At 43.0% G+C, this 23,008-nt stretch overlaps 1 protein-coding gene across 1 annotated transcript in view; it reads left to right on the plus strand.

Annotated features, from left to right (window-relative positions):
• Nucleotides 1–23,008, plus strand: part of IQCJ (IQ motif containing J) — a 992,957-nt gene that overhangs the window by 881,287 nt on the left and 88,662 nt on the right. The window contains exon 2 of the mRNA XM_069620374.1: nt 12,333–12,397. Coding sequence (XP_069476475.1) covers nt 12,333–12,397 — 65 coding nt within the window. The remainder of the gene's footprint in view (nt 1–12,332; nt 12,398–23,008) is intronic.

The following is a 23,008-nucleotide window of genomic DNA, read 5'->3' on the forward strand; positions in this document are numbered from 1 at the left end:
GTGGTGTTGTCTTGTCCTTAATCTTGGGCGTCAGTAGATGTTTATTTATTTTTTATTTATTTATTTGCATTTATAAAGCGCGCACAGCTGCCCTGAGGCATCGTGGCGCTGTTACAGCAGGCTTAAGCTTAGACATACATAGTTATGGAGTAACAGTCGGTTACAATAGTACATTGAATAGGTGGTATGAGGGTCAGAGAATTATTCCTTGCTATGGTTACAGTGCAAGCATAGCTATACATGCGGTTTAACAATTAGCGGAATAGAATTTATTTTAGGTTTTTGCGAAAGGTGGTGTATGATTTTTCATTCCTTAATGAAGTTGATAGGGAGTTCCAGTTTTTGGGTGCGTGGTGTTGGAAGCTAGATCCTCCAGCTCTTGTTCTTTTGAACGTGGGGACATGGATCTGGTTGGCACGGTGTGCTCTGATGGGTCTGTTAGAGGCGTTGAGGGTGATTCTTTCTGCGAGATAGGGTGGGGCATCTAGTGTGAGGCATCTGTGTGTGATGGCCATGGCTTTAAAGAGTATGCGTTCCTTTACTGGTAGCCAGTGGGCATCTTTTCTAGCTTGAGACAGATGTGTTTCCTTTTTGGAATGGTCAGTGCTGCTCGGAGCGCATTGTTTTGCGTGATTTGTAGTTTTTTTATGTTGTTGAGAGAGGTAGCTATAAAGAGGGCATTGCAATAGTCCAGTTTGGTCCCTATTGTGGCTTTGGCAATGGATAGGCAGTTTTTGGTGGCGAGAAAAGGTTTGACTGAGTTGATCACCTTGGTGGTGAGCACTGAGGAGGAGGCTATGGCGTTGACTTGGCGGGACATGCATAGTGAGGCATCTAGGTGAACACCTAGGGTTTTCACAGTCTTGGAGACTGTGATGGTGGAATTGTCGATGTTGAAGGATTTGTATTGTGGGGGGAGTTTGTTGAGAGTTTTGCTGGTCCCTACTATGAGGATCTCAGTTTTATCCTCGTTTAAGCAGAGGCCGTTAGCAGCCATCCAGGTTTGGATGGCTGTGTAGATTTTGGTTAGGGCTATCGCGTCTTCTTCATAGGTCCCAGTTAGTGGAAGTACTACCTGGGTATGTCCGCGTAGTTGGTGTATGCTATGTTGCGGCAGTCGAGATCATTGAAGAGTGGGAGGGAAAATATATTGTAGAGAGTAGGGGCGGTACAGGAGCCCTGGGGGACACCGCAGTGGATGATAGTAGGGGTGGCAGAGGCAGTGTCTGAGAAGACCTTCATAAGTCTACCATTTAGAAACGAGGCCACCCATGCGATGGCTTCTGGGGAGAAGTGCGCTTCATTTTTTAGGTGCATGCCTAGGATATCATGGTTGACAAGTTCAAAGGTGGCAGACAGATCCAGTATTAGAAGGAGTGCCAGTTTGCTTTTGTCCATGACGTCTCCAAGTTGTATTTGTAGGTCGAGTAGGGGTGACTCTGTCCCGTGACCTGGTCGGAAACTTGACTGTCTTTTCCCTAGGATATGGTTGGTTTCAAGATATTCTTGGATTTGAGTGTAGGCAATTTTATCCAAGATTTTGAGCAGGAAGGGCACGGTGGTGATGGGCCTATAGTTATTAGCCACTTCTGGGTCAAGAGTAGTTTTTTTAGAAGAGGGCGTACCCAAGCTTCTTTTAGGCTGTCTGGGACTGTGTTGGCATTGACGGAGGCATTCATGAATGCTTTGAGGAAGGGGGCGAGTGTTTCAGTGCAGTCTTTGATCATACTGGCTGGACATGGGTCTCCTTTACAGTTGGATGGTTTAATCTTGTTCATTAACTCAGTAACTTCCTGTTCTGTTATTTCCCTGAATTTGAAAGGGGTTCTGGGGGCTTTTGCGGAGTGGGGCCCTGGGCTGAGCAGGTGGTTGTTGATGGAGGTAAGTTTGATGTGCTGTGATAGGATTTTGTGGTGCTCCTTAATTTTAGCTTGTAGGAGTTCGATTTTATGCAGCAGGGCAGATTGTATGGAGTTACACCAGGTTTGGTCTTTAACAATATCTTGTGATTTGGTGGCTGGTGTGGTGTGTTCTTTGAAAATGATGAAGAGTTCTTTGAATTCGGAGCTAGCTTTCGCAATTCTTTCATTGTAGGAGGCTGACTTGGCTGTGATTATAGCTTTTTTGTATTGGATGGTGATTTTTTTGTAGGAGAGTAGGGTGGCTGGGGAGGGGGATTTCTGCCAGATGTTCAGTGCTTTTCTTTTCTGAGAGCGGAGTTCTTTAAGTTCAGAGGAGAACCATGTGTTTGAGTGTTTCACTGTTTTGGCTTTTTTATTCTGTAGAGGGGCAATGGCGTAGATGGCAGAGCTGATGGTACTCTTGTAGATATCTGCTATCTCTGACGGGTCAGAGGACTTGAGATCTGTTGTGAGGATACTCAGGTGTGGTATGATCTTATCTTTAGTAAGATTTTTGGCGCATCTTGCCAGTGCAGGGGGGATGGGGATGGGCTTTTTGGTGTTAGATGCGACAGGTATGAAGAAGTGAATGATGTGGCGGTCTGACCAAGGAGTCGGGTGATCAAGCTAATGTCAATGTGACAGTTGTTGTCGGCTACCCAATCAAGGATGAAACCTTTGTTGTGTGTGGGTGAGGTTATTTTTTGGTCGAAGCCTAATTCCTTTAAGGCTAGTGAAAGAGATTTGGCTGGCCTATCTTTTTTGTTGTTGCATCCTAGGTTAAGGTCACCTAAGAGGATGCTTTTGGAGGTGAGTTTTAGGTTTTCTATTAAGTGATGGAGGAGGTTCTCATGGAACTCCAATGGTGGGCCAGGTGGGCGGTAGACAAGGATGATTTTGATGGTGGAGTTGGGGAGAGGGCGATTTTTATAGCTAGGGAGTCTATGGTGTCACCCAGGTTAGATGTGATCTGTCTGGCCTCTAGGTGATCTTTCAGGATGAGTGCGACCCCACCTCCTACTGAGGAGAGGCGGTCTTGCCTGATGATGGAGTAACCCTGTGGGATGGCAAGGTTGAGGGCTGGCCCTGCAGCGCTATGAAGCCAGGTCTCGTTGATGGCTAGGATGTCGATATCTAGATTGATTAGGAGTTCGTGAATTTAAGTGGCATGAGCCGGGATGGATCTAGCGTTGATAAGGGCTTACTGTAGGTTGTGTGAGGGCTGGGATAGGGAGGGGGTGGTGTAGTGTGTTGCAGGTGAGGCAGGGTTGGGGTGTGACAGGACTGGTGAGGGTGAGGTTGGTTTGACAGTAAGGGTGGGTGTTTCTGTGGTTTTGGGTGTGTTAGGTGGGGGTTGGTGTGTGATGCTCAGATAACTTGAGCGGAGACCGAGGAGTTGGTTTCTGATGTTCGTGATAGGTGGAGGACGAGTTGCTGTGATGTTGGTTTTGTGAAACAGGAGGGTAGGAAGTATGTAGGGGGAATGTTGGAGGGGAAGGTGGGGGGCAGCTGGAGAGCTGGTTGATAGAGGGAGATGCATGGTGTGTATAGGTAGAGAGCTGGGATTGGGTGGCAGAGCAGCTAGGTGCTAGGAGCGGCAGTCAGGGAGAGGAGAAGCTAGGTGCAGAGAGCAGCATCAGTGGCAGTCAATCAAGGCAATAAAGGCAAGTACAAAGTGCAGCGAGCAATGTCAGTGTAGGCAGTCAGGGACGGGAGTAGCTAGGTACAGCCCGGTGCAAAATGCAGCAGTCAATAGCAATCAATGCAGTAGTATGGGAGGCAAAACCCAGGCACATTTAGAGTCAATGTGCAATATGGGATAAAAAATCCAGGCACATCTAGATTCGAAATGTGGAATGGGAGGCAGAAATGGGGCACATTTGGAGTCCATATCCAATATGGGATACAAAATGCAGGAACATCTAGATTTGAAATGTATTATGGGAGGCAGAAATGAGGCACATTTGGAGTCAATTTGCAATATGGGATACAAAATCCAGGCACATCTAGATTCGAAATGTAGTATGGGAGGCAGAAATGAGGCACATTTGGAGTCAATTTGCAATATGGGATACAAAATGCAGGCACATCTAGATTCAAAAAGTAGTATGGTAAGCAAAACTCAGGCACTTTCTAGAATCAGATTGTAATAGGGGGCTTGAGACACCGTGTCAGAAGACGGGTATGGCTTTTTGTGGATGGATGGACAGGCCGAGTCAGGGAAGCTATGCAGGTGATATAGGGGGCCTATGTTGCTGGTGCAAGGTGGATTAGCAGTGGATAGTTAGTACTAGATAGCTCAAAATCTGAAGGTGGCTTTACCGGTACTTTACTTAGCAGGGTACCTCATGTCCTGTATAGGCAGCGTAAGTAACTATTCTTGATGCCAGTCGGTTGCTCATGTGTAAGCAGAAGATAAACAAATCAGGCAAGTGAGTTCAACAGAGTATATTGCGCTATGCCCAGTGCATTTGCAGACTGCGGAAGCAGAAGTGTTACCTTAGAAGACCAAGGTGTGGGGGCCAAGGGGTCTGGCAGACGGCAGCCTCGGCAGAAAAAGGCAGCAAACAGGCGATGGCCTTATTCCGGTGGGCCTTGTGTGCGGTGGGCCGGCTACGCCTGCCGGTAGCCAATAGGGTAGAAGAGGGGTTGATCAGCCAATTGGAGCGGGGCAAGGCTGTAGGCTGTTAGGGGCCTGGTTAGGCACTGGATGCAGCAGAGTAAAGGCGATCGGCCATCTTTGAATGGCTGGGTACCTCGTGTACCTGAATAGCAGCGGAGATTCGAATACAGCATTTACTGCTGTGTAAAGGCGGCAGCGGGTGTTTTCCTCCGTCTGGCATAGAGGAAACTGATTGTATGTGCTGGTAGCTGCTGGAAGGACGCAAATCAGGGCCAGAGGGCAGCTTTTACCGCGCTCATCATTATTCAGGCGGATATCAACTGAACATCGAGCGGGACGCCAGCTGCTCCTGCCGGTGGAGCTCCTGCTCCCGACTTGGGTGCTGTGGGGAAGACATGTTCTTTACTCATATTGAAGGATCTTGATTTAGCTTCTTCTAGCAAAGAGGGTGGGTATCCTCTTTTTTCAAATGTGTCCAGTAGTTTGGTACATTCTCTGTCTAGACCTGCTGGGTCCGAGATGATCCTCTTGAGCCTCAAGATTTGACTGTAAGGTAGACTGTCTCGCATCGATTTGGGGTGAAAGCTTGTAAAATGTAGAAGATTGTTTACATCTGTTGGCTTGTGGTAAACATTTGTGGTGATGTTGTTGTCCTTGATTTCCAAGAAGACGTCCAAGAAATGGAGGGAGGGAGCTCCTATTTCCATGGTAAATGTGATGCTCTGGCGTACAGCATTCAGATAATTAAAACATTCTGTTAGTTCCTCTGATGTACCACACCATATCCCAAAGATTTCATCTATGAACCGCTTCCACATGATGATCTTACTCGACCATTCTGGTATGTCTAGTACGTAGGTCCGCTCAAACGTGTACATACAGGTGTTAGCATAGACTGGGGCCATTGCTGACCCCATTGACGTCCCAGTTGCTTGGAGGTAAAATTTGCCTTGAAACCTAAAGTAGTTGTTATTGAGTATCAAATTTAGAAGTTGCATTATAAATTGTGGATCGCCTCTTGTGGCTTGTGAATCAAGTAGCAACCATTCTACTGCTTCTATGCCTTCCCTATGGGGGATTGAAGTGTACAGGCTGCACACATCCAGGCTGAACAGTATGCAGTCTGGGCTTAGTGCTGAGATTTCGTGGATCCAGTTGAGGAAGTCTGTTGTATCCTTCAAGTATGTTGGCATATCTTGAATGAGTGGTTGTAACAGCCGGTCAATGTAAATAGCCAAGGGGTCAAACACGCTATCAGTTCCTGCCACATTGGGTCTCAATGGTGGATCATTTTTGTTCTTATGAATCTTCGGAAGACCGTAAAAGACTGGTGTGATGGGATGTTGATTAATAAGGAACTTGCAGGTTTTACTACTGATCCATTCTTAGGTGTATGCTTCATCCAATAGTTTCTCTACAACTGATCTTATCCTGGTGATAGGGTCTCTATCTAGTCTGATATAAGTGATACCATCTTCTAATAGCTCCAATTATTTCTGTGTACATTTTGCTGTGTCCATGATCATAATGGCACCTCCTTTATCCGCTGGTTTTATGGTTAAATCTTCGTCTTTAGCAAGTGCCTCAATGTGGTCCAATTGGCATTTCCTCACATTACAGGGTGTTGTTGATCTGTAGTTGATACGCTTTAAATCAGCTAGTACATCATTCTCGAAGAGATTCAAGATGAAGTTTAGTGTCTGAGGATCAAAATTGCTCTTTGGTCTAATTCCCAACATGTCACCTTCAGATTCACTGCACTCGAGATTTTCATCTGTGTCAAAAATGATTTTTAATTGCAGCTTTCTCAAAAGCCTATGGAGACAGATTTCCTCCTCGAATAAAGTTGTATTATTCATTGGGACAAAAGACAGTCCTCGGTTCAACATTTTGAGTTGAACTCTGGTAAGGATCTTGTAACTACTAGGTTTTCACTCATTTGTTCTTTCTTTTTTTGTATTGCCTTGCCCTCTGCGTGTTTTTCTTTTGACTTGTCTCTGAGTCCTAAAAAAACCCCTGCGTTGTCAGGTCTTCGTGATGATGGTGACGATAAAGCTCCTAGATTATCAGTTGAGCCTGAGTGATGGTACTTGTGTGCCTTCTTTATTATCAGTGGAGCATGAGTGATGGTACTTGTGTGCCTTCTCTATTCTCTATTCGGATTTGAACCCGTGGCTCCTTGTTGTATAGGTTCACCTATACTGCTGGAGTTACTTTTGCTCCCTGAGTTGGAGGAGTCTGGTTGGCGGGGCTTTTGTTTATTGAGGCTACGATGGTACTAGTATTCTTGCCAGCTGTACACAATATCATTTAAGTAGTCAAAGGTGTCTCTTTTAAACTTTCTCAACTTGCGTTGTTCTATGTCGGATTTATAAGTTGATAATTTTTCATTAATGTCTATTATGAGTTGTGCAACATCTTCAGATTTTTTAAATTCATTAAGTTGAGTTTTCAGGGTTGTAATTTCTGTATCAATAGATGTTAATGACTTAGATAGTTCCTCTATCGTCAATAAGATCAGCTCCAAAGAACATTTATTCAAAATGGGGTCCCATTTCTCCACAAATGCTTTACTCTCACTGCAGAGCGTCGGTCTCAAGTAGACTCTTAGACGCCTCTAGAATTTTTTGGATTTATAATATTCAACCAAGGTACTTGCATGTAGTTTTTGTGCTATTTCTTTCCTAATTAGTTTCTCCAATTGGAATATTAGACGATCTGGGTAACCTTACTTTGCAAAGACTTCTCAGTGTCTTTAATTAGGGACAAAATCCGTTTTGCTTCTTCAGCATCAAAGGCTAATGTGGAGGCATGTTTCTCTGTTAGTTCATTTATACGCGAAAAAGACATACTTTAAGTTAGGTGCTTTCAGAATGTGGGTGCTATCAACAATTTGTGCCACACTGGTATTTAACCAGTGGTCAAACAACTGTCCGCAAAAAAGAAAGATATGTGGATGCACTCCAAACTTATTGAATAAGAGGTCAAAAATGTGTTAAATTTTAAAGATTTTCAAGGTGCGGGGGAGGAAAAGTGGATCTGAAAAAGTCCACTATTGCAAATATGTAAAGAAAAGAAGAGGGTCCAGAATTGTGGAGCCCTCCCATCCCCTGCACACTATTACTGGTCCGTTGTATAACGGTTCAATAATTATTCATATCGAAATATTATTATTCAATGAATTTATTTTAAACAAATGGCCTTCAAACCACTGTCTTTATAAAAAGGCAATTATTTATTTGATTTCTTTCACATTAGATTCTTCGATGCAGAAAATCAACACAAAGGAACAAAGGATTTTGTAGATAAATAAACAATTAAAATGGCTGACGCGTTTCGAGAATCCATTCTTTTCTTCAAGAGCCAAATTTCGAACTAAAAAGCAAAAATAATGTTGTTTAACATTATATCAAAGGATGGTCTTAGTCTTTATTCAGTACATCAAAGAAATTAACAGTCCATAATGACCACCCCTGTCTACACCAACCTAAAGCAATGTCATTCTTAATTTCAAAATCAATTCAGCATTTGCGTGGTAAGCATTCAAGGAAAACTTAGGTTTACAAGCAGCGAATGTAAATCTAATACTACTCTGTCACGCAGAGTGTGCAATTGTATCTATGATCACTAAAAGGCCTCTCTCTACATTGGTTAAAGAATGATTGCTAGCAAGTAATAAGATAAAGAATGACCAGTGGAATCACAAGGGTGTCAATATGAATAATCTACCCTTTGATTATGCATGATAGTTTTAGTGAGAGCATAAAGTAAAGTACCTTGATGATACTCGGAACCTGTTCCTTCTATGCAAATGAAATCTTAATCTCTCCACAACATTTCAGACGATAGATGAGGACATCATCTCTCCTCACTATACGGGTTCCTGTAAGATTAAAAAAATAGGGTTAGGTGTGTAATACTATATATATATCATCAACAAACGCCCATCTGGGCGCTATATGTGTGTGTAAATTAGAGGACATCTGAATAATAGGATCACACCTATTGGAGCCTATAATAATATCCTATGTATGGTGAAGTCACCTCAAGGATTTATATATACGTTGTGACATACAACTAGGAGGACAGGACTCTGTCTACAGGTGGAGGGCACCTGAGGGCTAACTACAATGAAATAAATTAAACAGCCAAGGTGGAAGGCTTAGAAATGTGAGAGAAGATATAATAAATGATAGTCGCTGAGTTGTGGAAATGAATGTAGTACGTGGACTCACCCTTCTGAGTAGATTAATCTTGTAGCTAATCGTCAATGCACAATGCAGTCTATGCGTTAAAGGGGTCCCTCAAAACTGGGGTCCAGTATATCTGGAAAATATCGTCATCCACAATGCAATCTATGCGTTGAAGGGGTCCCTCAATGCTGGGCTCCAGTGTGTCTGGAAAAAATCATAATCCTATGTAAGGATCAAAGGCATAAACTCTTATTAGACATAGAATCACGGGAGGGGCTCGTGTTGAAAGGTTCATCGGGAGTGTGGGGTGTCAGTGCAGGAGCACTATAACCTGAAACTACGCGGGCTTGGCGTGTAGGTTGTCTCTTGGAACACGCTGAAATGCGCGAGGCACTGTCATCAAGCGCGCAGTGTAACAGGAGATGCTGCCAGCGCTCTGTGTCGGGCTATCCTCAGAACAAAATGTAGCGGTCGCCTAGGTAACTGGAAATACTAAAAAAGGGTCTATCAGCAAAGACATCCATGCGTTTTGGACAGAACAATGGTGGACATCGAAGAAGGACTTACCAGGAAGTCCCTGTGGAGAGGATCATCGAGAATGAGAAGCGCCATATTGAATTGGTGAATAACTATAAGAATGTTAAGCAGATTGTGGTTTGAGTAGTATGCATTAGTCAACCTAGTTTACTCTATAGCTGTTGCAGACTGGTTAAATAGCGCACTCCGCATCAGGTACCCCAACATATATTTACATGTAGGCAGGTAGAAGAGGTGGAGAACAGCATGGTTAGTAGTGACAGAAAGAAGAAGGTGGAATATAAGGTTGATAAGAGAGGCAGAGGGCATAGGGGTCCCAGTGATAGCTAAGATTTGGAGGCAAGGCAGACGAGGCAGGAGATAAATAGTAGGGAAGTGTGGGTACGCTGCAAACGTGGCTGGAAATCACCACAGCAGTGTCAAAACGTAGTGAGTAGAAGAAAAGTTGGAGGGGAACATAGAGGAGGAAGAGGGTAGCCACAAACCACAATTTTTTCCAGAAGGGTGACAAGGCAGGGAAACAAAGGTGAGAGCTACAATGATAAGGTAGGAGGAATGCTAGAGAGTTAGTATTTTTAGGAGAGTGCTGAATGAGCATAAGGCATAGTACTGTGGAAGTTGAGGAGAGTATGATGTGGGTCAGAGTGATACAGAAACCTAAGAGGGAAGAACTGTAACCAAATGAGAGTACAGAAGGCAAGATATGCAGAAAGGCAGAGCAGAACATCCAAAAAGCTAACTAACGAATTGGTGTGAGCACCTATGTGGGGAAATGAGAGATGGATTATGCACAACAGCGGAAGAAGGTAGGTGTATAAGAAGGCAGAGAGGGGAGCAGGCAGCAGTGCAGGCAGTGAGGAGGAATAAGAGAAGGAACAGTGAAGGTCTTGGTCAGGTGTTTGCTAGTGGTGGGTCAGGTGTTGAGGTGGAAACAGAGGACACAGTTGTGGGACACCAATGTTGCTACATAGAAAGCGAGAACTAGAGTGGGACAGTAATGATGTGCACAGCACAATCTGAAACAGCTAGAGGGAAGGCAAAATGAGAAAGGGGAAAGCAAGGGAGAGGGAATGGCCATGCAACTGGAGGCTATGTGATGTCAGTATTGGTGGAGCAAGAGGAGTTGGGGAAGGAGTTAGACCTCAGAGAGCAAACAGGACCGTGTGGGGAGAGCATTAACCAGTGTGGGCTCGTGAAAAGATTTGAGGGGAAAGAAGAGGATTATGGATAGTGTGTAACATCGAAGACAAGAACACAATATTGGAGTACTTATACTCTAGATGGTTTTAGTCCTCAGGTGACCAGGAGACAAAATGAGGGATAGGTAGATGTAGGGCCCGAGGAAGAGTGAAGGGGAGGGTGAGTTTGACAAAGAGGCTTAAGAGTTTTTTTTTCCCTTTGCCAAGCCTCACTTCACTGATTTTCCCTGTCCCCATACATTTTTAAATAAGTGGTCCAGATCTCAGGATGCAACAGTGAGCCAAAGCCCTCTCTTGAGGTGATGAGCGGATGAAGATTGAGATCAACAGTGGCTTGGCAAGGCTGCAACAAGTTGTGATGCAGGTAGGAACATCTTTAAGGAGGGTTCTGTGATGGACAAAAGGAACAAAGGTACCCTCTGGAGTCTCTGCAAGTAGAAATCAAGGACAATGTTGGACTGATAGAAATAAGTTCCAGTTTGTGTTTGCTGAGACATTTAAGGTGGGAGGTTCCTCCGTGGGCCATTCGGAGCATGTCATGTGATGTCACAGGAGGCCAGTGACCTCTTCTAAAGTGGTAAGTGGTAGCTGGTCTGTTTAAACAGAGGCTTGACAGGTCCACTGAGAACATCAGGGTTGACATTTCAAAGGTTCCTAAGGTGTATCACCAGAAGGGGAAGATGGAGACATGATCTATCATGTACATTACAAAGTTTGTCACAGTTAATGCTTTTGTAAAGGAAGAAACATACAATTGTTTATATTGCAATTAACCTTGTGTCTGAAATGTTTCAGTGCATATTGCACCTCACACAGAACCATGTAATTAGGTTATGAGCCCAGAGCAGAAGAAATGTAAAGGCATGTTCTGAGCTCTGCGGAGAACGGCCTGACTGGTACAACTGTAAGTGGCCAGGCACTTTCTATGCAATTCTGACCTGCTTTGCCAGTCAGACACTACTGATAAGTGATAAACCACATGAATCTGTGAGCTTCTTAGTCATTTGGCGTCACTGCAAGCGTGCAGTGAACCCAGAAAGGTCTGCGTTGTGTGCACATGAGCATGGAAGATATCTTCAATGACATCAGCAGTTGCAGCAATAGAGTGTGCTATTGCCACCTCATTACAGAATCACCTCACTGAATTGTACCAAATTGAGCTTAGATTTTGCTGTAGCAGCAAAACCACCGCAATCTGTAAAATGATGCTCACCAAAGGTATTCCAAATAATCATGAAAGGAATAACTAGCGTCTGCATGGGTGCTAATTAACTACATATATGCCCTGTGGCTGTCTACCATGTGCCATGAAATATGAAGTTGTAGAGATATTCCAGGTTTTGCCTGGATACTATCTGTGACTACTAGTATCAACATGTGGGTTTCAACAGTAATATGAAATGGGGAAGAAGAGGGCATAGCAGCCAATTGGCCTAATGTCATTAGCATCACTTTATTCAAACCATGGCTTTTCAGTCAACAGCACTTTTCATGGTGAGATGTAGGCCTGCGCTTGTAAGGGCCATTGCTGGGGTGCAGGTCCCATGATGCAAAATGCTGTAGATGACAGTTGCCAGCAAAGTGTGAAGACTGACATAAAGAAAACAGGTGAACAGGCTTTTAGTCTTGGCATGGATGGGGAAGCACACTCTGCAGGTGAAACTGGGCAACAATCTGTCATATTTGTTTGGTGCTATACATGTGAGAATGTGTTTCATTTAACTGTAACCTTCAAGTCCCTAGAATGATTCTGGCCTGAAAATAGGGCCTTCTGAGTGCTAGATATGAAGTACTTTGTGAAAATCCTGCAAACATATAGTTCTTATTCATTCTCCCAATCATTGATTATTTTTAAAAAAAGATGTATTTTGTTTTACAGGAAGAACTGAAACGGCTGCAACATACACTGGAAGAAGTTAACAATGGGAAATACCTACTTCAGAGGTAAATGAAAATTTCCAAATGCATTAAGAACAAAAACATTTTGAGAATTAACAATGCATGTTCGTACACAACACAAAATACAGTATAGTTTAATGAAAATAATGGAGCTTACAAATTATGCCATGTTTAATCCAACATCAGAACTAGTTTTTTCAAATTCTGCAATTTTCAGAGCAGCATTCTCAGTGAGAAAACCCTACTAACAAAAGCCCCAATTCAAAGATCCAGAAATGTGAGTGGTGTTCAAATTGGACACAAGAGACCTACACACATCTAAAACACTATTTTAATTGTTGTGCCTATTTAAAATTGGCCAAAGGCACACACGGTTTAATTGACTTTTCTTTTGCTCCATAATTAGACTACAGTAGCGAGCCAGTGGTTGGGTCCATGTACAAAGTGATACATCGCTGTAGCTCCTGATACTCACAAGTCTTTGGAGACTACATATTTTTATTTTTAAATGTAATGCTTTTTGATGACAATTATGTGTAAACCTGAAAGGGGCAGGACACTTGCAAGGGTTTTTTTTCACTCTTGGAAGCTAGACCCACCTTAGATTCACTTGTTCCCTGACTTGTAGGGACCACTTACTGTATACTGTATAGGGTACTAAACAAAATTAATTTTATTTTGATTTGTAAATTGGAAGTATCTCAATGAGCCATTGACCTCTCCCAGGCAAACAGTGAATCAAATGAAAATTACATCATTTTATTACACTTCTTAGGCTATGCCTGATACTCCTTAGGCTGCACTCCCTTATACATATACTATTTACATGACTTGTTAGCCCCCGCTTGATTTCTGATCCTACTTAAAGCACTGTATATAATGTGTATCATTGATCTTTAGTATCATCAGTGTTGCATATTTTTGTTGCAGTAATATTTGGAATATGACGTACGAGTGCCTACGTCTTAATTTCAAAACACACTCTTTCATGGGGATAGCAGCAGGCCATAACTCTAGATTTGCAACACAGGGTCCATACACCAAACATACTAATCCATTTACGTGTCTGTTGCTCCACCATTATCCTCAAGCACAATTAGTAGGACCTTCTTGATAGGTGTGTATTTATTTATGTTTATTTGCATTTAGTTCTAAAAGAATGTTTAGAAAAGAAACAAGGAACAATTGTAATTGGTTATTTATAACACGCTTAATACCCAGATGTTTCTAAGTCCGGACCAGGCCATTGAATCTGTGTTGCTGCGTGTCGTCTTGCTTCCAAGGAAAGCATGTTGTACCTGAACTATCCTCCCGAGACAAGAAACAATAAAAAATCTTAAATCAGAAAACACAGAAAATAACAATATAGCAATTTGTTTCACTGTAAATGTTGCCAGTCACTAATCCTAATCCAATCAAATCAAACCAAACCAAATCAATTCATGTACAGCATGGATAAAGTTCATCCAGTTACTGTTCTAAAATTCAATCTATTTAAAACTCTAACTAAAAACCATCATTTTATCAAGTAATAAGAGATGTTAAAACATTAATAATAATAATAAATAATTCTTCAACAACATAAAAACTATTACTACAAGGCTAAAATGTAGGTATCAGGATAATTATCCAATTATACAAACATTGAATTGAACTTATAACAGATCAGAGTTGAACTACATTGTGGAGACTGTCATTGACTATTCCTCTATCGATTGTCTGCGGGTAAGGCTTTTGTGATAATACGCCATAGCTGATAAAAGTCTATGTGCACATTCTCCGACTCCGTATTAAGACAATAGTCCCAAAATGCATCTTGTTTTATCGAGTCAAGGTTTTGCACAAAGCTAACCATGGTGGTCATACATGTAGGGCCTAATGGTTTACACTCTGTAAATAGGTGTTTCACCGTTTTGAGGTTACCTGGGACATTACATTTCTGGCAAACACTGTGTGCTAGTGGGATCTTAAGTTGTGCACGGTGAAAAATGAATAGTGGCAGTTGATTTATATGTAATGTCCGAATACAATTCTGAACTGCCAGGCTTGGGCACTGTCTCAAATATCTTTGTGTTTGCAAGTATCTATGTGTAATGTTTGAGGCATATTTGTAAGTGTGTAGGGTTGAAAGACATGCATAATTATTTGTCCAGTTCCATTGGGCCAATTTTCTATTGAATAGGAATTTTACAACCTCAAACCTAGTGCCTCGTGTAAAATCGGGTTGCCAGCACATGTGCTTGTAGAGGGTCGCCTTCAGCTGATAAAAAGTCCTCTTCAAATAGGTACGGCTATGTCTGCCACCAGGCCCCAAGACTGCAAGTAATTGACATTGTGGCTGCACATTGATTTTTAAGTAGAGCACTCCCTGCCTTATCAGCATTTGCCTCCTTAGGGATATTAACCCCAGCTCCAGTCTAATAAATGCAACAGAAGTCGAGGGTTCTTACTGTTAGTATATTTTTCCAGAAGTATCCCCCCATTTTATCTAGCCATTTCAGCTCACACATAGCCAAGGCTTCTAAGCTGTATAAGACCATGGGGCAAACACACTGTCTATAAAGGGTAGATTATCCCCTCTAATGAGTATCCTGCCAATTGTCTTGCAAATGCCCCCATCAGGTGGGTCATTCGTTGTGCTTTTGTTTCCTTGGCCTCTTTTACGTGGGCGTATGTTCTGCTAGCATTCATTTCCAATCCCAGGTGTGGTTATTTCACCACGTATTCTAACATCCCCTGGCTGGTAATAAAGCATGGATGTTGAATTTTTCTTAGGTGCAACTGTTTTCCCCATGTTGATGTTTATGACATTTTCTATGGCATAGTTTACCAATGGGGCGGACATGTCCCTCGCGCAGCTGTAGGCATGGTTAAATATCACCAGGTCGTCGGCATACACCATACATGGGATAGGCCTATCTCCTATTCTTGGGCAACAGCTGACACCTGGGAGAAAGTGCAAGGGGAGGTCGGACATATATGTATTTTATAGAGTAGGGGAGCCAGAGTACAACCCTGCTTTACCCCACTTTGTATCTTGATGTTGGAAGATGTAGCACCTGAGTCTACTAGTCTCACACAAACCTTAAGGACACTCATCAGCCATGTAGGACATCCCTCACATTCCATTTTATACCACAGCTTATCGCAATTGATCCCATCAAAAGCTGCCCGGAAGTCAACAAAAATAGTGCACAATGCAGACCCTCCGGGTGCTCTGGCCCCTCTAAACACTGTGTCCATAATCCTCAGATTGTGTGTGTAGCGCTCCCTGGGCGAAACCCAGTCTGCATAAATTGTAGTGTCATCCACCCACCTATGCAGGGTTTTGAGTATAGTAGCCCACTTACAGGGATTCTGCTTGAGGACTGCATTGTCCAGGCCGTTTGGACCCGTGGGTCCTTAGAGTTCTTAAGGTTCCAAATTACTATTTCAATATCGGCCTCGCCAATCTCCAGCAGCCAGCCTCCAATTACAAATTGCTAGGGTGTGTCCCCTACGGTGGTTCCTCCTTTCCCTTTTATGTGGCTGATCCACTCTTTTTCCTGGATGGGGTTGAGGATATTTTTCCTACTCTGCTTCCTGGTTAAATTCGCCCAAATGTTTCTACTATTGCCACTTCTAAGTAAAGTAATCATGCTTTGCCAATGTGAGTTTCATATCCAGTACTTCCAACCCTTAAACCAATACGTATAGTCATTGTTTATGCTCTTTACATATTTGTTCACCTCGTTTTTGGACAATCCGTGTCCACATACCCTTCTCATCTTTCTTCGCATCACTGTTTTGGCATCTCTGATGGCACCATCAAATGTATTACTGTGTTTATCAGCAGTCAAGCGGTGCCCTTCTTTGTTGGAGCCAGCAAGGGTGGTGAAACATTTAAGCCATTCTTCGACTTTGTTACAAATAAATCCACCGAGCGCCTCTCTGTCGGCACCCGAGAGCAAAGCTGGAAGAACTCCTGCATTGTGATGTTTCTGGCAGGCTAGTGTATTCGATTACCGGCATTGTTCGGGTGGATGCCAGTACAGCTATAAGGGTTAGGATTCTTCAATTGGGTGTTTAAAGTAAGGCTCAAAATGCCTTGGTCACAATGGTCATTGGATGTCACCCATAGGTCTTCAATGGCCATAAGGCAAGCATCATTTCCCAAATAATAGTCTACGGTGGCTCGACTGTTATTTCTGGCCCATGTACATTGCCCAGGGATGTCCCCAGTGACTCTACCATTCAACAAGGTAAGGTGCCAATGTCTCAGGTGATTAGCCCATTGTAGGCTTTTTGTTGTGTTGCTTTTTTTCTGTAGCATTTCACTCTTTCTTTCAACATTACGGTATTGAACACATTGCTGCTTGTCGGGGCACCTGGCATTGAAGTCCCCACCCAAGAAGACAAGGTAGTTGCTATAACTCCCCTCAAGTGTTGCAAATATCTCTTCCAAGTATAATTGTATTTCCTCCATGCCGTTCATAAGGGGAGTAATGTAGACATATATAATCAGAATCCTCACACCCTCCGCCTTGTTATCGAGCCACAGCTCCACCACTTGGACATTACCACCGATGGGGGGGCAACACCACCAGGCGCAAGGTAATTTTTTTATTCCAGCCAATGATGAGCCCCCCGAAGGGTCTGCCCTTAGTGCCCTTATTGGCCATGATTTGATGTACATGGTATCCATCAATGTGCAATGGGCAGTCTAGCCAGGTTTCCTGTAAAAGTAATACATCATAGTTTGCAAGTGCGTGCATCAACCCCTTGGCCTGCAGGAGGTGATTAAACCCTCTGGTATTCAGCTTGCTATCCTGAAGCTTCAACGTATTGGCAGCTGAGCGGTGCATAGCTTGACGATGGCCCTCTACTATAGGTGGCCCAGCACCGTATGGGTTGCTGGTCCGAGCTTTCTGTTGAGCTTCGCAACAGACAGTTTAAATCCCAGACTGTGCAGTACATCCACATTTGCACATAACAGTGAAATCACTATAGGTGATGTGAACCATATCAACACCCAGTTTCTGCGACTATCCCATTCAGGAAGCTCTGGTTGCAACATGTCAGCTCAGGTAATTGTAGACAACCAGGGTATCGTAGCCCACATCTGCAGGAGGTTGGTTCGATTTTCGAATGGGCTAAGTTCAGTGGTCTCCTCAAGTCTTGTTTATGAGCCTGGCCTTATGGGGCTGTTTATCATGTTGCCAGATAGAGAACTATAAGGGCCACTGACCCTGAGCACTGTCAAGGGAACAGGTAAGTGGGCTTGTGGAAGCCTTCATCACGGGGCATCCTACTTAGAGACTGAGTGGTTGGTCTACCATAGAAATTTTGGCCATGGATCCTTTGGACATATCGTAATCACGTAGCTTGGTCAGACTAAAACACAAGGTACTTCTTTGACTGGATCATTACAGCCTACTTGAATGTTACTGTGCCCTTTAAAATCCACATCAGTGAGCGAACTGTGCATGGGCCTTGAGTATGTCCACTTGTCCATGGTCCCTTGCAAGGCCACAGTGCCTGTTGTACCATCCGTCTGTACTTTTGAAAATAATTTTGGGTTATGGAAGGATGTACTTCTGTCTGACTCTGGGGGTCTCAGTGAGACACTAGGCTTGTTCAAACGCACAAGACATTTAGTACTTTAGTGATCTCTTCCAGGAGGATCCCTTCTTCATTTCTTAGACTTTTGGGCAGACTGGGTATTTTTCATCATAGAGCTATCAGTGCACACTGCTTCTAAAAGAAACCTCTTTGTTCCCTTCTGAAATATTTACAGGATCTTGGGACATCAGTGATACCTCCAATTCATCTGAGGAGACTAAGATCCTCACTCCTGCTCCACTGGGGGCCCTGGCATCATCCTCCTTAACTAGTACACCAGGCAGAGCATCCGGGGCTCTAACCGAGTGTAGTACCGGAGCTACTATTAGAGCATCTCATGGACTGTTCCCCTGGAGGTAGGGTTTAGACAAAGCACATTTATCGATGATAATATCATATATTTTAGTTTTACCAGTTTAAGTTCATGTTGGTCCAATGCCATGTCTGCGCAAAGGGGAAACAAAGATCCTTTTTTTTTTTGTATTGCTTTAGCTGACTTACATCAACGTTTCAATATTTATACAAAAGTTTAAAATACAAATTATTACATTATTAATTCATTGTCATTTCATTTAAAACTTAATATCATAGCCATTTTACAATCGAGCATGAGCCATCTTGCATGTTTCCAAGCCCTAACCAACATAACTTCCAGATGAAGAATTGAGATTATGCTCACAGGCTTAACAACTCATCATCAATGATAGAATATACCAATTGAAGATAAAGAATTAGTTATTTACACACATAGCGTCTCATTCAAACAAACAAAGATTCAGTTTTGGATAGCAGAATTTTCAGCAGGAGGGTTAACAAATCCAACTCAGGACGATGTTCGTTGTCATGCAACATACACATTGCCTCGTATTCATAGTTTGCTTCAGCATAGCCTCTAGGTCGGCTGCCAGGGCTTCCAAGTTTGGGCTGCTTGATAGGTCAACCTCTGTGGTGTTGTCTCTAATAGAGATGGTGTGTGCAAGGGAGTTATGCTTAAGAGTTCTGCAAAGATTTAACAAAGAACCATTATTATCCAAGGACTCCAATAAACAATACGATTGCTTTTCACCTTCAGCAATAATATCTGTGTGAGGGTTATATTTTGTAGTGGGACAGAACATCAATTCACACTGATTATTTGGTTCATCGGATTGGGCAGAAACAGCAGGGGCACTTTTACATATTAGCTGAGCTTTAGGGTGGCCCACCGCTGAGAAAAACCCTGTTATGCTGGGTTGTGCATCCAACAGAGTACCACCGATAGCGCCACAATCTTTCTTACCCTTCTTGTTTTTGGGTGCATCCTTGTGAGTTTTTGCAGGTGTTTGTAGAGCTTCGGGCTAATTTTCCCATCCTGGCTGATTCACTAAATAACCCTGCCCTTCATATGGGCTTAATCTTCATGATGTTACTACACAGAGTGGACTACATGCAGTTGGCTTAGGTGTACATGGGGTGAGTGACAGGAGGACTAGGTGTCACGTTTATGTAATTACAAACAATGGTTTGTAGTGCACCAGATCGAAAAGTGCCTGTTTAGCTGACGGTAATAGAACACCCTATCCCTAGTAAGCAAGCTCGGGAGAAAGATACCTGGCAGCAGCACAAGGCTGTAGTTGTGCGTGCTGGTTACACTTACTTTCTGTCCCAGATCTCACTCGCTCAGCTGCACAGACAGCAAAGACAACACTTGCCTGGCAGCACTCTCACTGACTGCGTGAGCCGACGGCACACAGCCCACTTATTTAATACTCTTCTGGGTGGGGGAGGAGGGTCTTACTGGAGCTACCAATAAGATGAATGAACTTTGTTAGTAGGGCCTATCACGGCCAATAGTTTTCACCAGCAAGAAAGTTTGACATGGGTAAAGTTTTCCGCGATGTAGTGGAAGGATTAAAACGGAACGCCTGCTAAGCGAGGGACAGTGAAGACAGCACTCGCCTGACAGCACCCTCACTGACTGCGTGTGAGTTCTTGATATGTTCTGCAGTGCGGAGACAGGAGTCAGGTGCAAGTATCCTGAACCAAAAGATAGCGATCCTCTCAATCTCTTCTGCCTTATTTTTGGGCTTACGACATGTTTGAAGTATCCCTTGAGTTGGGGTTAGATCATCACAATGGGGTTAATGTCTAAAGACTCAGGCCAGGTTTTCACCCTGGTGAGTTCATGTTCCCCTATGAATGCATTAGCTGCAGATGGATTACAGTTGTTATCTTTGACGACCCATCATTTGTGGGTATTCTCATGGTAATGGTGTTGTGCTTCTGAAAAGGAATCTCACATTATAATGTTCTCTTAGAAAAAGGCAGTGTCCATTATCTCCTCAAAAAATATCACTGGCCCTGGCAACTTCTTAGAGATGTGTGTTGTTCGAGATAATTCTTGGTGGTAGGTTTTGGTGGGGTTGTGGGTGGTATTTCTGTAGTATAGTGGTGAGTCTAGAATATAGGGAACTGCTTGGTGATTTTTTTTTATTCCCGGGTCACTAAAGGTAGGCCAAGACTGGACTTAGTAGACTCTAGAACATAACTTGATGCCCCTTGTGGTATTTTATTTACAATACCACAATATGCCCTTTTGCCAGTATTTTGAATACACTTACCAAGTCATTTGAACACAGTAATTAATGTAATCAGCCTCTGAAATTAATCCAATTCACTATAACCAACTTTTTTCTGTATTCTACTACAAGCAGTAAAATGAAGTTACCACCACCGGTAATTCACAGATATGTGTTACCACAGGAGGCCAGAAGACATAATAAATACACTGAGATAACTTCAATTTTGTCACTTCTGTTCTTTCTACAAGGTTAGAATTATGCAGAATATCAAAACACAGCAAATAAAGCAGTGTTCTCTCATAGCATTTTTCATCTGTGTCTCAAAAAGGAAAAGGACACCTTCAGAAATACAACTTATCTGGTGCTGCTGCCCCGCGATAAATGTGCTAATAATTCCTAATGAAAGATTCCCTCATGGTAACCTGCTTTTCTCATAACCAGATGCAAATCCTCTGTTTTTGCTAAATGCCTAGAGTTCTGTAACTCTGACCTTGAGCTTATCACAAGTCTTGGCACTGTGTAAGCTTCTGTCTCGTTTAAAGATGGTTGCACAAATGGATAACAATGAGAAAACTGTCCACATTCAAGCATGCAAATTCACCTTTGTATGCTGCGTCTATCAGTAACACTTTACAAAGACCTTTGAAATATAGTGAATGCTCTGTGCAGCCCCCAAACATGAATTGGAGCATTCACCAACCAGCAATTCCATGCAACAAACTCACCAAGAATGAAGTTTGATGTGTGTGTGCCCCCCATACAGCAACGTTTCCTCACTCCACACAGTCAGTTGTTGCAAAACACCCCAACGGCAGCCCTCTGGACAGTGCTCAAACTGGGTCTTCCTTTATGTGCTGTCTCCCCTTTGTGCTCTGGACAGCTCAGCCTATACTCTTCCAAAAGATAGCCTGCACACCACCAGCAAGTGACCCCAACTCCAAACGACAGCCCAGTAAAACCCCATTGACATCACTGCACAACCCTTTTAAACCAACACCAGAGATCTGCCCCCTGATGCATGATCCTTTAAAGAAAATGTAAGAAAAGCCTGCCTCTGATAGTGACATCATGTGCTCATCAAAAACCACCTCTCTTTGGAAAGTTTAAAAAAAACATGTTCTGCCTGCCACCTTTGACCGTGATCCAGGCTGCAGCAATGCATGCAAACAGCAGTATCTTTATCCTGGTTTCCTGCTCTGAAAGTCTTTTAAACAATAAACTAGTTTTGAGCAAAACGGATTTCACATTCCACAATTCTAACTTGTCACGTCTTCATTCAAACAGTGTACAACCTTAATTCTGCACGTTTTATTTCATGCATTTTCAAGCTATCCTTGCACAGCCTAAATGCTTTGCACATTCAGTTTATCAATCTGCACCAACATTATATAAAAATCATAGACTGTCTTGCTCTGAATATTAGTAGGTGATAGTGATTAGAGGATATTGGTATTACTTAGTGTATGTTAGTCTCATGTTCTTCAGTGCAACTCAGCCCATAACTGTGGTGCAGTGGTGCAAAGTGATAACATCATGTTATGCAATGCCAAATGCAAAACCTACATTTTCCTGGCATGTGTTCTGTGCATTCACAATACTGGATTCAACCCAGAACCTCACACCCCTGAGTCTCACATATGGGGCCAGTCTTTATTCTTGTTGAAATGCGAAGTCTTAGCTAAAATTCAGTCTCCTCTCCCTATATTGCCCAAATATATATCTTCAAAGGTTGGTCTGTACAGTCATTACTGTTTTAATGCATTTGCCTCCTGAATACCATTTCGTTAAACCTTCTGGGGCAACAGTAAACTACACACACCCAAAGTATTCCCCTGTGTTCAACAAGGCCTTAACATGGGCAACCCATCTTTCTTCATTGAGGTCACAGATCAGCAGGCAAATCCTGTGGATGAAAAACACGTCATGTCAGGTTTTGCCGAATGTACCTGAATGAACAGAATCAATTATTACTACTATGTAAAAGTGGGAGAAAGAGAACTAAGCTCACTGTGGAAGCTTGTCTGGCAGAGACTAGACAACCCAGCATGCAATGCATAAATAGCACTCAACTCAGTATAGGTGCATATCTAGCGGAGACAACACTCTCTGTGTGCCCTGAACCAGAGATGGTCCACCTATGCATACTGTAATCTATATTAACACAAACCGTCACCTTTCCCAACGCTCAATGTAATTGTATATCAGGAAGAGACTACATGTCCCATCAAGCACTGCATTAATAGCACAAAACGCACATCTGGCAGAAATGACATGTCTCAGCATGCACTGTGTCAATAGCACAAAACTCATATCAGCCACATATCGGTCAGAGCCTAAATGTTTCAGAATGCACTAACTGAATAGCAAGAAACTCACTCTGGGGGCATATGTGAGAGAGACTATATGTCCCGATATGCACCTTATTAAGAGAACAAATCTCTCTGTAGGCACGTATCTGTCAGAGAATACACACTCTCTATCTGCCTTGACCCAG

Source organism: Ambystoma mexicanum, chromosome 10 (genome assembly GCF_040938575.1).
Source record: "Ambystoma mexicanum isolate Mex_15411 chromosome 10, UKY_AmexF1_1, whole genome shotgun sequence".
In the NCBI taxonomy this organism is placed as follows: Eukaryota; Metazoa; Chordata; class Amphibia; order Caudata; family Ambystomatidae; genus Ambystoma; species Ambystoma mexicanum.